At 43.9% G+C, this 13,577-nt stretch overlaps 1 protein-coding gene across 3 annotated transcripts in view; it reads left to right on the forward strand.

The window, feature by feature from the left end:
• The first annotated feature begins 229 nt into the window (after nt 1-229).
• ENTPD4 (ectonucleoside triphosphate diphosphohydrolase 4) overlaps nt 230-13,577 on the forward strand; it is a 40,108-nt gene continuing 26,760 nt past the window's right edge. For 2 of the 3 annotated variants that reach the window (XM_066267391.1, XM_066267401.1), the window contains exons 1-3: nt 230-408; nt 10,693-10,791; nt 13,219-13,416. In XM_066267391.1, coding sequence (XP_066123488.1) covers nt 10,784-10,791; nt 13,219-13,416 — 206 coding nt within the window. In that variant the 5' untranslated portion in view covers nt 230-408; nt 10,693-10,783. The remainder of the gene's footprint in view (nt 409-10,692; nt 10,792-13,218; nt 13,417-13,577) is intronic. The other variant, XM_066267409.1, reaches the window with a different exon arrangement.

Here is a 13,577-nt window from a genome sequence, read left to right on the forward strand (position 1 = left end):
AAACTAGTGTCATAAGCACACTGCGGGTCGCCCACACAACCAGATGGACTAAGACTAATGGTGCCCAAGCCGCAGTACCGGTTACTTCCTTGGCTCCGCTCTCACTTCCGGCTTTCACTGAGCCCAGCCCCGCCCGCGTGCTTACGTGACAGTTCTGCACGTGACGCCAGTCATCCCGGCGCAGGCCCCGCCCCCTGGCGTGCGCGCCCCCGGCGCGGCGGTGACGCAACGCAGGGGAGGCCGGCAAGCAGGGTGGCTCGGGTAGGAGGGACTTTCGGAGATGCCGAACCTGCGGAGAAGCGGGATCCGCGTTACCACCGCCGCCTCTCCGTGGTGGTCGTGATGCTCCCCGTTCACGGATCCCGGCCCCTGGGAGTCCCTGGGCCCGAATCAGGCGCTGCAGAACAGGTGAGGCGGCCTTCCCGGCGCGGCTGCGGCCCCGGGGCGGAGACAGTCGACCGTGCGGCTCGGTGGCGCGACGGGGGCGGAGGACGAGTGAGCTCTGCCCGCGAGCTCTGCCCGCGAGCTCCCCGGCGCCTGTCGTCTTTCTTCCGCGCGCCAACGCCTCTCAGCGCCCGGCTGCGCGGCCCATCCGGCGTCCGGGGCGCTCAGTGCCGTGAGCCCGGGCGGCAGGTGCTCTCCCAGCCCCTGGCGGAGAAGCCCTGCAGTCTTGCTGTCTCGCCGGCTCCAGTGACCACGCTGGATTTTCTCTGACACGTCGTGTGGGCGGATCGGGCTCGCACTGGGGAGGGACCTGAGCAGGGAGAAGGGATGCAGCGCCGAATGCCCGGCGCTTTATCGTACCACTCACACATTCAGCTTTGTTTTGCTTTGCTGTGATTTTACTAAATTTCATGCTTTAGATTTCTCCGGGGGGGGGGGGGGACTAACTGAGCGATCAACTCAGAATGGGAGCAGTAGACTTGAGTAGTGCGTGAACACCTTTTAAAGGAACAGTTCTCTTATTCTCGAGACTGTGTCCCAGACCCCCGGTAGTTGAACACTGGCACAGAACATTTTCAAAGACATTTACCTCTATTAGGGAAGGAAAGAGATGTCTTACAGTTCAGCAGCTTCCGTGCTAGAAGACAACCTGGAAGTTGTTAAAGAATTCTGAATCAGGGATTTGAATCCCTAGTTTAATTTCACTTTTCAGTGCCCTGCCTTGTGTAATGACAACACCTAATTCTCCAGCCTTGGAGAGACCGGAAGAATCATATTCTTTTTGTTATGTTTGATGTTATTTTGTCTCTGTATCAGGTTTTTAATTGTTTGACACATTAGCAGAATTGTAAAATAAAATACTAATTGGTATAAGTAGTTTATTTCTGTGTTGGCCTTAACGTTGATTTATCACGTGTATTTGTTGCTTATTGAATTACGATTTGCATTCTTCTAATTCATTATCTGAATCCTTTTGTATACAATCTGAAAAGAAGAAACCAAAATGAAAGTTCATGTGAATATTTTATATTTATCTATTTTATATGTATATTCTCTACATATTTATTCAGCGTGGCTTTTAAAAAAGAACAAAGATTCAAAATGTAGGAAACATTAGAAAGTATAATAATATAAATCTTTGCAAAGAAAAATAGTGACTTGTGCCTTTTATTTATTTATTTATTTATTACAGAGCCAGAGAGTGAGTCAGAGACAGGGACAGACAGACAGGAATGGAGAGAGATTAGAAGCATCAATCATTAGGTTTTTTTCATTGTGCGTTGCAACACCTTAGTTGTTCATTGATTGCTTTCTCATACGTGCCTTGACCGTGGGCCTTCAGTAGACCGAGTAACCCCTTGCTGGAGCCAGGGACCTTGGGTTCAAGCTGATGGGCTTTTGCTCAAGCCAGATGAGCCCACGCTCAAGCTGGCGACCTCAGGGTCTCGAACCTGGGTCCTCTGCATCCCAGTCCGATGCTCTATCCACTGCGCCACCGCCTGGTCAGGCGACTTGTGCCTTCTTGAAGGAAGTATAATGTTGAGAGCAGGAAGTAGGACATATTAGGATGAAGTGACATAGTAAGGACCTAGGCAAGAAGGAGAACAACTTGTGTGTGAGGGAAGAGACCCTGCTCACTAGAGCAGAAAGATGTGATTTGGGGCTGAGAAGAGAACAGGTTGGTGAAATACAATGGGGTCAGTTGATAGATGGAGATTTCATATAGTACACAGGAAATTTGGTATTGATAGCACACAGGAAAGTTGGTATTGACCCTGTTGGCTCCAGAAAGTTCTTCAGCTGGTCATATTTTGAAGGTAGTGTTTTACAAAGAGTTATTTCAAAAGGGTGGTGTTCACAGAGAGGACAGAAGGTGGGTGACCTGCTTAGAGATCTGTCTTCTGATGTCTTCTGTGGTCTTAGATGTGTGGGTTCTTTGAGGAAGAATTGATAGGACCTGACAAATGATATACGTCATGTATGGCCAGTAGTCCTGGCCATTGCCGCCAGGCACGTGCAGGTTCCCATTAGATTCGGGCAGACGGTAAAGAAACTGCAGAACCAAAAAATGGTGGGCCATTCCTTTACTCTAGCCTCACACCCAGCAGGCAAGTAAAAACACACTGGGCTCCAAAACCCACTCATTCAGTGCTCACAAAGCTCACATCCGGGTTTTCCTAGAATCAAAGGCCCCCACCAGCTCAGTCACCTTGGTTCCCAATCTGCCAACATGGCTTCTTACTCTCTGCATAAACGGGCTTCTCTCTCCTTCCCCTCCATCTTGGCTTCGTCTTCTTCTTCCTCACAAACTTTTCTTGGCCAAAAACCCCTCTTCCAGCACACATTAGCATAACAAAGCCCCTTCCCAAGCAGGAATGTAATTAGCAGTTTCACCTGGCAGCGGCCATTTTTAACAATAAAAGTGAGCAAACATAAAGATCACATTGTACAAACTATTTGCCTAACACATCAGCACACAGATAAGTCAGAATCAAAGTTCTTAACAGTGACTACAGTCAACAATGATACCCCCCGCTCTTAGACCTGGAGAATTTGAAAGGTGGTATTAGTTTGTGTCTAAAGTTTGTGACTGCAGACTTGGACTAAAGGAGTTTGTAAAGGAAGCTCAGGATGTGGAACTGGAACTTAAGGAAAGCCAGAGTGGCAAATTTGGGAAACTACAGAGGTGATTCAGAAAGACTGACCAGAAAAAGGTGTCTTAAAATGGGGACCAGAATTGTGCAAATGAATAGTGAGAGGAAGAGATTTGATTAGGACTTGATATTGAAAAATGAAAATTTAAATTTAAAAATTAAACTGCCTTGGTTGGATGGCTCAGTTGGTTAAAGCATCGTTCTGAAATGCAGAAGTTGCTGGTTTGATCCCCAGTTAGGGCACATACAGGAATAGATTGTTGCTCCTCCTCTCTCTCTCTCTCTCTCTCTCTCTCTCTCCCCTCCCCCTCTTACCCCTCCCCATCTCCTCCCCCTTCCTCCCTCTCTCCTTCCCTTTCTCTAAAATCAAGAAATAAAAAATTTTGGCCCTGGCCGGTTGGCTCAGTGGTAGAGCATTGGCCTGGCGTGCAGGGGTCCCGGGTTCAATTCCCGGCCAGGGCACACAGTAGAAGCGCCCATCTGCTTCTCCACCCCTCCCCCTCTCCTTCCTCTCTGTCTCTCTCTTCCCCTCCCGCAGCGAGGCTCCATTGGAGCAGAGATGGCCCGGGCGCTGGGGATGGCTCCTTGGCCTCTGCCCCAGGCGCTAGAGTGGCTCTGGTCGCGACAGAGAGACGCCCCAGATGGGCAGAGCATCGCCCCCTGGTGGGCAGAGCATCGCCCCTGGTGGGCATGCCGGGTGGATCCTGGTCGGGCGCATGTGGGAGTCTGTCTGACTGTCTCTCCCCATTTCCAGCTTCAGAAAAATACAAAAAAAAAATTTTAAATAAAAATAAATATTAAAGAAAATGTTGATCATAAATGCAACTACATGCATTCTTCTTAAAACAAAGAATTAATCAAGTTGTTTTGATGTATTTTTCTCATAGCTGAGTGCCAGAGTATCCTTCACTTCACCTGGGCCTCTCATTCTCACAGACAGTTATTTCTTACAAAATTTAACCTAAGTGTTTATGGGCATCTTTAAAGGAAGGCTCTACTAGCTGAAATCATAGTGTAACTCTCTAATGATAGGCCTAACACAATTTGGGCCTTTTAAAAATATGGCATTTTTGCCCTGGTCGGTTTGCTCAGTGGTAGAGCATCGGCCTGGCATGTGGAAGTCCTGGGTTCGATTCCTGGTCAGGGCACACAGGAGAAGCGCCCATCTGTTTCTCCACCCTTCCCTCTCTCCTTTTTCTTTCTCTTCCGCTCCTGCAGCCACGGCTCCATTGGAGCAAAGTTGGCCCGGGTGCTGAGGACGGCTCCATGGCCTCTGCCTCAGGTGCTAGAATGACTCCGGCCGCAACAGAGCAACGCCCCCTAGTGCGCATGCCAGTTGGACCCCAGTCGGGCGCATGCGGGAGTCTGTCTCTCTGCCTCCCCGCCGCTTCTATCTTTGGAAAAATCAAAAAAAAAAAAAAAAAAAATGTGGCCTTTTTATGTAATGTTAATATTATTACTAAGATTTTGCCTCCCGAAAATTTGATACCAAAAGTTTTAGCTGCAAATACATGGGAGTTTACATTTTAAAATCAAATTGTCATTGTTGACTTCTGGGTAATATTCAGCCATATATTTGTCCTAAGTAAAAGTAACTACTACAGCAATTTATAAGCTGACCTATATGCTCTATGTCTTTTTGTAACTTAAAAAAATTTTATCCTTTTTGTTGAAATCCTCATGTATGTCAAAAGTCCTTAGACAAACACCAGATTAAGTAGCGTTTACTAACTTTCCTGTGATCATTCTAACCATGCAGCTTCTCTTCTGCAATGTCCTCTCTGTTCTCCCCCACCCAAAGTTGGCCTGTGACCTTCAGAGATCTGTTCCTGCTTACCAGCCTCCAGTATGCTCTTCTCTGAACTCTTAAAGTCCAAATAATTTAGGGTTGCCATCTGTTCTACGCTTGATTATTTCCTGGGTATTAGTGTTTTCTCTAACCAATCTGCAGACTCTTTGAAGTCTGGAGTCAAGTTTGTTACTCCTCAGTTCCCTCATATTACTTCATAGGCCTCATCCCTGGATCATTAAAGGCTTTTCTTTCCCCAAGGACCTTGACTTTAGTCTATTAAGTAAAGTATTTTACTTTTTTTTTTTTCTTAGTTCAGCTTTCAAAAAAAAAAGTGTTCAGCTCGGAGTTCCTATGTCATGAAGAGTTTTTGAGCTAGGCTTTCTTGATCTATCTGAAGAGGATTTGATGCTGGAAACTGAAGATATCAGTCAAAGGTGGCTTGTTAAGAATAGTCCTCTTGTTTTTTCTGATGATAAAATTAATATATGCCTTTTCAGAAATATAGGCAAGCCAATGGAAGAAATAAAGATGATACTATCTCACTAGTCATATAACTAACCACTTCTAACGGTTGAGTATCTCTCCTTCCATTTTGCCCTGTCTTATGCATGGTATAATTTTTTCACTTAATATATCATGGATGTCTTTGCATGACAATAAATATAGATCTGCATGATCACCTTTATTTTTAAAATTATTTTATTGATTGATTGTTTTAAAGAGAGAAGAAGGGAGAGGGAGAGAAAAACATCAATTTGTTGTTCCACTTGTTTATGCATTCACTGATTGGTTCTTGTATGTTCCCTGACTGGGGATCAAACCTGCAACCTAGGCATATTGGAACAGTGCTCTAACCAAGTGAGCTACCTGGCCAGTGTTGGTCACCTTTAATAGTCACATATATAGACCATGTTTAATTTAACCCATCCCCTGTAATATACATTAGTTTAGAAACAATGTTTTGCTTTTATAAACAATACTATGATGAACATTTTTATACATATTTTAGTTTTACCCTGTTATTTTCTAAGGATGAATTTCTGGAAATGTGATAGGTTGAGCAAAGGGTGTAAGCATATTAAAAATTGTCATATCTGTTACCAGTATGCCCCTAGAAGGCTAGAATGTATTTAGATTCTCCCCAGCAATATTCATGACCTTTTCTCCCATCCCTTGTTAGCTAAGTATCATCAGACTTTAATCTCTGCCAATCTGATAGTGTTAAAGTCTTGCTTTTATTTATACTTCTCTAAATACTAACAGTTATTTTTATTAGCCATTTGTATTTCATTAATTTCTAGTTATTCATGCTCACTTGTTCCACTGTTTCTCTTATAAATTTATTTTTTGAACTTTTTATATGTAAAGGATATTTACCTTTTCTCATCTATGTTACAAGTAATTTTCCCAAACCTTATGTATTTGGGAAGGGCTTTTTATTTTTCAACATTCAGAAGTCTTAAACTCACATGTAGATGTATTTTCTTTCATATATGATTTGAGACACTGATATTGTAGAAAAGCCTTACCCATTCCAAGATTATGTAAATACCTATATTTTCATCTTACATTTTAGTGGATATTTTTAATATTTAAATCTTTGAGCCATTGGAATTCTAATAAAGGAATAATGTAGTAATCTCACTATATTCAAATGCTAAAAGATAGCTAATTTATAAAAACACACTAAGATTCATTTAAACACCTAGGTAATTGACATATTTTTCCTTTTTGTGTAAACTTTTTTTTTAATAAATTTTTATTTTAATGGGGTGACATCAATAAATCAGGGTACATATATTCAAAGAAAACATGTCCAGGTTATCTTGTCATTCAATTCTGTTGCATACCCATCACCCAAAGAGAGATTGTCCTCCGTCACCTTCTATCTAGTTTTCTTTGTACCCCCTCCCCCTCTCTCTCCCTCCCACCGCGCCCCCCCTAACCACCACACACTTGTCCATGTCTCTTAGTCTCGTTTTTATGTCCCACAAATCTATGGAATCCTGCAGTTCTTGTTTGGTTTTTTTTGTTTGTTTTTTGATTATTTCACTCCGTATAATGTTATCAAGATCCCGCCATTTTGTTGTAAGTGATCCGATGTCATCATTTCTTATGGCTGAATAGTATACCATGGTGTATATGTGCCACATCTTCTTTATCTAGTTTTCTATTTTTTTTTACAGTGATTAAAGCCTTTAAGCAAACTCTTGGCCAGTACAGCAAGAATCCATAAAAGAGTAGTGTCCTTAACATGTTCACCAAGTCCAAGTTGGCCCCAACACCATGCCAAATTCCTGAAAAATGCAACCCAACCCCAGTTCAGTCTGTTAGGAGCTGTCACAAGGTGTAGGAGTCCAGGAAAAGTCCACATCCAGGAAAAGTCTGCATGGCACTGGAATTGTTGTCACAATTCTATACTTTGCAGCTTACGTCCAAGTCCCAATGACTGCTGCTTCTAGCTGGTAATGATTCAGGTAGACTGGAAAAGCCATCTGCAGCATGTGTGGATATGGAGCTTCTGTTCTCCTTGCCTGGAGAGATGAGACCAAGTTGCTTTTCCCTGGAGCAGTTTGACTGTGGCTTGGTAAAGAGAACCTTGGGATACACTAAGCTGGGTGGCAAAGATAGATTCATAATAGAAGTTGGCAAAAGGGGGAAAGAGAGCTCTAAATTAGGAGTAGGTCCCAGCCTGAAATATGAGTGGGGCGTTGAGGTAGGAGGAATAAAGGAAACACTATATATTAAACAAAGTAGCAGAAAATAGGACTATCAACACCCACAACAGAGATCTTCGAGGGAAGAATAAAAAACCTGACTATTCAGGCAAGACATAGTTAAGTGGCCCTTGTGCAAATGAGATCAGTTTACCTACTTCTTGGAAGAAATACCCTAGGCTCATCCACAGTGTCGTAGATGGGGCTGACGGCCCTGGGCACCTTCAGCCTTCAGTGGCAAACCCCAGCATTCTGGGCAAGGTTAGGTCATAGGTGGCTGGAGCAGGGCTGGAAGAGACTGAACCCTCCCTTAGAGGAGCGAGGGGGAAGCCTACCTTCCAGTGTCCCTGTTTCCTCACAGCAGAGGCATGTAAGCCTGGCAGGCTTTAGCTCCATGACCTTCCTTTCCACTATTGAAGCAGGACCCAGATGGCATCCTATGAGACCCCTTTGGGGCATTGGAGCCTTTAAGGGTGTATCCTAAAAGCTGGTAGTTCCCCTGATCTCTATTGGGCTTTTTCTGCCTCTAGGTATCTTAAAAGCCATGCTCAGAAGATCTCGCTGAGGGGTTTGAGGATCCCCATCCGCCTATATAAATCTTTTCCATATATCTGGAGCTATTTGGAAAAAGACAAAACAGTGTTATTAGCTGGATCAAATAAAGAAGGTAGTAGTTTGCAGGCGAAAAAGATTTGGCGTCTCCTGTTCATCAGCATTCAAAAGAAATTTAAATTTTTTTTTTTAAGTAAAAAGCATGATATGGTAGACCTGTAGGAGTTCCAGGATATGACTACCCCCTTTTAATTTTTTTTTTAATTGACCTTAAAATATTTGCTGGGTACACTTTAATAATACCTTAACTTTAAAGATTGTAAGAATGACAAAATACAGTAAATGCTTTTGCTCCATATGCAGGAGCATTTTCAGTTTAACCAGTTTAGGAAATCCAATAATAGAACAATGCATACAGACAATGAGCTATAACATGCTTAGCAGCCTCTCCTGTTCTGACAGAGGTTACTATAAATCTGGAATAAGTATCCACTGTAATGTGGACATAGGACTGTTTGCCAAAGGAAGGTATATGAGTAACATCCATTTGCCAAAGTTGTCCTGGTAGGGGTCCTTGAGGGTTAATTCCAAATGAAGGGGCAGATTGTAGTCTAGGATCCCTTGGACAGGATTTCCCAATCTGCCGTGCTGCTTCCCGAGAAAGTTGAAACTGTTTACACAGGGCTGCAGCGTTCTGGTGATGAATAGTATGAGACTGAATTGCTCAATCTGTCATGGTTGCTCCAAATAATTTTCTTTTGGGTAGCTTGATCAACAAGGGCATTCCTAGGCCCTGGCCGGTTGGCTCAGTGGTAGAGCGTTGGCCTGGCGTGCAGGATTCCCGGGTTCGATTCCAGGCCAGAGCACACAGAAGAAGTGCCCATCTGCCTCTCCACCCCTCCCCCTCCCCTTCCTCTCTGCCTCTCTCTTCCCCTCCTGCAGTCAAGGCTCCATGGGAGCAAAGCCAGCCCAGGCGCTAAGGATGGCCCCGTGGCCTCTGCCTCAGGAGCTAGAATGGCTCTGGTTGCAACAGAGCAACACCCCAGATGGGCAGAGCATCCCCCCCCCCCCCGTAGGTGTGCCGCATCCCGTTCGGGGGCACGCAGGAGTCTGTCTGACTGCCTCCCCCTTTCCAACTTCAGAAAAATACAAAAAAAAAGGGGGAATATAAGGGGGTACTCCCTTGTGCTAAAGCTCCAGGGAGCATGGAGTGAGCTCGAGTATGTCCTATAAAACATGGAGCTCTATGTTGACATACAAGTCTTTGAAGAAGGAGGAACTGCTGAAATAGTTCATCAGCATTTGTCCCTAAGACAGCAGTCTTTATAGTGGAAACACCATAAGTAAATATTTGCTGTCTGTATATAGATTAAAGGGGGAATATGGCAAATGCTGAAAAGCCATGATAATGGCATATAATTCTAGACTTTGAGCTGATTTTAAGTTGACAGTTTCAGTATAAAGTTGTCTTTTTGTGTAAACTTTTAAATCACAAATGTTTGCCCTAAGTTTGGGTCTATAGCACAGTGTGGACACCATATTAAAACCTGAACTATTGATAATTTTCCCCTTTTTCAAGGAGGCCTTACTAATTCTGTATGCGTGTGTGTGACTAATTTTTTCCCTTTGTCAGGTAGTCTTACTAGTTCTGTGTGCATGTGTGTTGCCCTCCACTGCATTATACATTTCAGGGCTGGGTCCGTGTCTGATTCATCTTTGTGTCTCCCATTCCTAGCCACCTGTGAAACAAACAATGGCTGTTCATCAGTTGTGTATTAGGCACTAGTCACTGGAGAAACAGAAGGATGTCCCTGCCAGTGAGGGGTTTGCCATGTGATGAGAACATCAGCCAGCCGCAAGTATAGTACTGCAGCCCCCTACTGTGATGAGCAAATACTCCAGGGATATGAGTATTATGGAAGTCCTCACAGAGGCATCATGTTTGCCTTGTGACATGAGGATTACTTAGGAATACCAACAGATGGACCCAAAAAAAGTAATCTACAAATGCAGAGAAATACAGGGCACTTCAGTGATTGCAGTTTGTGTTTAATATGGCTAGAGCACAGGGTACATATCTGTCTGTCTTGTCAGGGAATAAGACTAGAAAGATAGGGACCATATTAGTGCTAATGCAGAAGCTACATGCTCAAAATAAACCCCTCTTTACAGCTTCAGTGCAGAGGTCATGTACGAAGTTATGTGTGGTTGTTATCAAACACATCTGATAAAGAACATGGATCCGTGATGGCCAATCTTTTTATAAAAACTGCCCACTTTTGCAGTGCTGGTCAACCTGGTCGCTCCCACCCACTAGTGGGCTGTCCAGCTTTTGTGGTGGGCCATAGCGCAGCAACCAAATGGCACCTCGATTGGCCCACCATGAAAGCTGGAATTCCCACTAGTGGGCGGGAGCGACCAGGTTGACCAGCACTGCAAAAGAGGGCGGTTTTTATAAAAAGATTCGCCATCATGGACCTAGATGTTTCCTGGGTTATGCTATCTTTGTGATTTTTCTTATTTCCTGGAACAGGAGAGTTTTGACGCCAGGAGGACGCCATTGTTTCTGTCCTGGTGGTTGAGGGCTAACTTCCAGAACGTTGCCTGAGCTCTGGCCCATCGGCATGGGGAGGTGAGTGATGGTACCCAGTCACTGCCCAGGAAAACCCAAGATTTTGGTGCCACAGAGACAAGTTTTGTGAGGGGAAAAAATCTAAATCCCAATGAAATATGTTTAAAGTTCTGCTTTATATCTTTGTTCTTTCAGGGCTCCATGGAGCACCTGAAAGAAAGTGATAATGCCAGGTGGACTCCACAGAGGTTAATGTAGTTTATCATTATAAAGGGTATTTGTTGGAGTCTGTGAGGAGTTGTATTAAGCACAGGATAATTGTCTCTAGCCTCAGAGGTGTGGGAAGTGATGATGGACTCCATGGACTGGCCCAGGGGCCCGCATGGAGACTAGAAACTACAAATGGAAAAGTCTGTTGGGTTAGTATTCCCATTAGGCTACCTTCCCCTTCTGGAGCCCATGAAGTGCTTTTTAAAGAGAAGAGTATAGAAATTGACTGTAAAATAATGAACTTTATCCTAAAGTTAGCAAGTCTTTATTTTTAAGCTTAATAAAATTTCTATTCCTGACAAACTGAGAAGAAAACTTTATTTGCAAAAATGTTTCAGGAATATTTCTAAATATACAGGACGTACATAACTCATTTATTGACTTTGTTATGGGGATGTTGTTAAAGGTACTGTTTTCTCAGTCATCAGGGAGAAAATTGCCTTGGAATTCAGTGTTAAGAAAATCTTACTCCTTCTAAGCTAAATATTTATATGTTTCTAATCTAACAGGCAACGTGTTGGCCCTGAGCATGCTCAGTCACCTTTAAAGGCCTGTCTTGTTATATGCATTCCTATTTACTAAGTTGCTTTTTGATTTCATCATTTTTAAACTTGACTTTATTACAGACATATATTTATGTCATTGAACTTAGTCTTGTAAGCTGTCTTTAATTTTGTGGAACAAAGCAGGGTACAAATAAAAATCTGCTTGATTCTCTCAAGGAAGGGGGGAGACATAAGTGTCATAATCATCTGTGCTTAATTCTCATTCATAGAATTTGATAATGCAGTCTTGTTCTGCTTAACGGGGATATGATCCTTATTTTTTGTATTTTTCTGAAGTGAGAAGTGGAGGGGGGGCAGGGAGGCAGACAGACGGACTCTTGCATGTGCCCAACTGGGATCCCCACTAGGGGGTGATGCTCTGCCCATCTGGGGCATTGCTCTGCTGCAATCCAAGCCATTCTAGTGCCTGAGGCGGAGACCATGGAGCCATCCTCAGTGCCCGGGCCAACTTTGCTCCATTGGAGCTTGACTGCAGGAGGAGAAGAGATAAAGAGAAAGGAGAGGGGGGAAGGGTAGAGAAGCAGATGAGTGCCTCTTCTATGTGCTCTGGCCGGGAATCGAACCTGGGACTTCCACATGCCGGGCCAACACTCTACCACTGAGCCAACCAGCCAGAGCCGATCTTTTTCTTTTTAAGTGAGAGGAAGGGAGATAGACTCCTACATGTGCCCTGACCAGGATCCACCTGGCAACCTCCACCTGGGAGCCGATGCTCAAATCAACCAAACTAATTTTAGCACCTGAGGCCAATGCTCAGACCAGTCAAGCCACTGGCTATGAGAGGGGAACAGGGAAAGAAGAGGAAGGGGGAGAGAAGCAGATGGTCACTTTTCATGTGTGCCCTGACTGAGATCAAACCCAGGACTTCCACACACTGGGCTGATACTCTATCCACTAAGCCACTGGCCAGGGCCAAGGATATCATTTAAGATATGTGTTGTTAGGTGATTTTGTCATTGTGCAAACATGACAGAGTGCACTTATACATACCTATATGGTGTAGCCACTATACACCTAGGTTGTATGGTCTATCCTACTGGTCCTAGGCTATAAGCCCGTGCAACATGTTACTGTACAAAACAGCACAAGAGAAAACAATGCAATCAAGGGATGCAGTAAACACGAGATGTATGCGGCTGCTGCCCACATGACACGGAATGCTGCTTTACAGCAAACTTTTTTTAATACGTAAGAAGAGTACACTCTAAAGTAATGATAAAAAAAACCACCGTTAATGTAGTATAGTAAATACATAAACTAGTAATAGTCATTTATTGTCATTACCATGTGTTATGTGCTGCACTTGCATACAACTGCCAGCACAGCAGGGGTGTCTGTAGTGGCATCACCACATGCGTGAGGGATGTGTTGTTGCACAAGACATCACTAGGTGCTGGGAATTTTTCAGCTTCTTTATAATCATATGGGACCACTGTCGTATGTGCAGTCTGACGTTGACTGAAGTAATGTTATGCAGCTCATGACTGTAATGAGCTAAGTAGGAAAATAGCACTAGGACAGTGCTGGTACACGGATCCCAGTCAGCAGGGAGTAGGGGTAGCTCAGACTAAATGTCTTGCTTTTGGATCAGTTTAGGTGAAGGGAGGCCTCTGGAGCAGATTGCTTTAAAAACTCCTTTTTGGAATTGTAGGATTGGCATCTCCTGTCTTTTTCCTGCTTCCTGGCATTTTAGCATCTCTCCAGCGGGATGTCCTCGGATTCTGAATACCAGTTTACGCCAGATTATTGTTATTAGTATTCTGGCTGCTGCTGTCTCACTTGTCTACTTTTCTGTTGTCATCATCCGAAATAAGTATGGGCGACTATCTAGAGACAAGAAGTTTCAAAGGTAAGAGAAAAAAACATGTTTTCTAAATGGGATGCCACACCTTTCTCCCATGGCCTCTAGACTTTGGATTAGGTGGGCTTTAGGGAGGCTGTGCTGTAGGAACCAGTGCTGCACTGAATACAGCATGAACAAAAATTACACTGTTTGAAACTGTGATCATT

Source organism: Saccopteryx bilineata, chromosome 1, assembly GCF_036850765.1.
Source record: "Saccopteryx bilineata isolate mSacBil1 chromosome 1, mSacBil1_pri_phased_curated, whole genome shotgun sequence".
NCBI classification, from domain to species: domain Eukaryota; kingdom Metazoa; phylum Chordata; class Mammalia; order Chiroptera; family Emballonuridae; genus Saccopteryx; species Saccopteryx bilineata.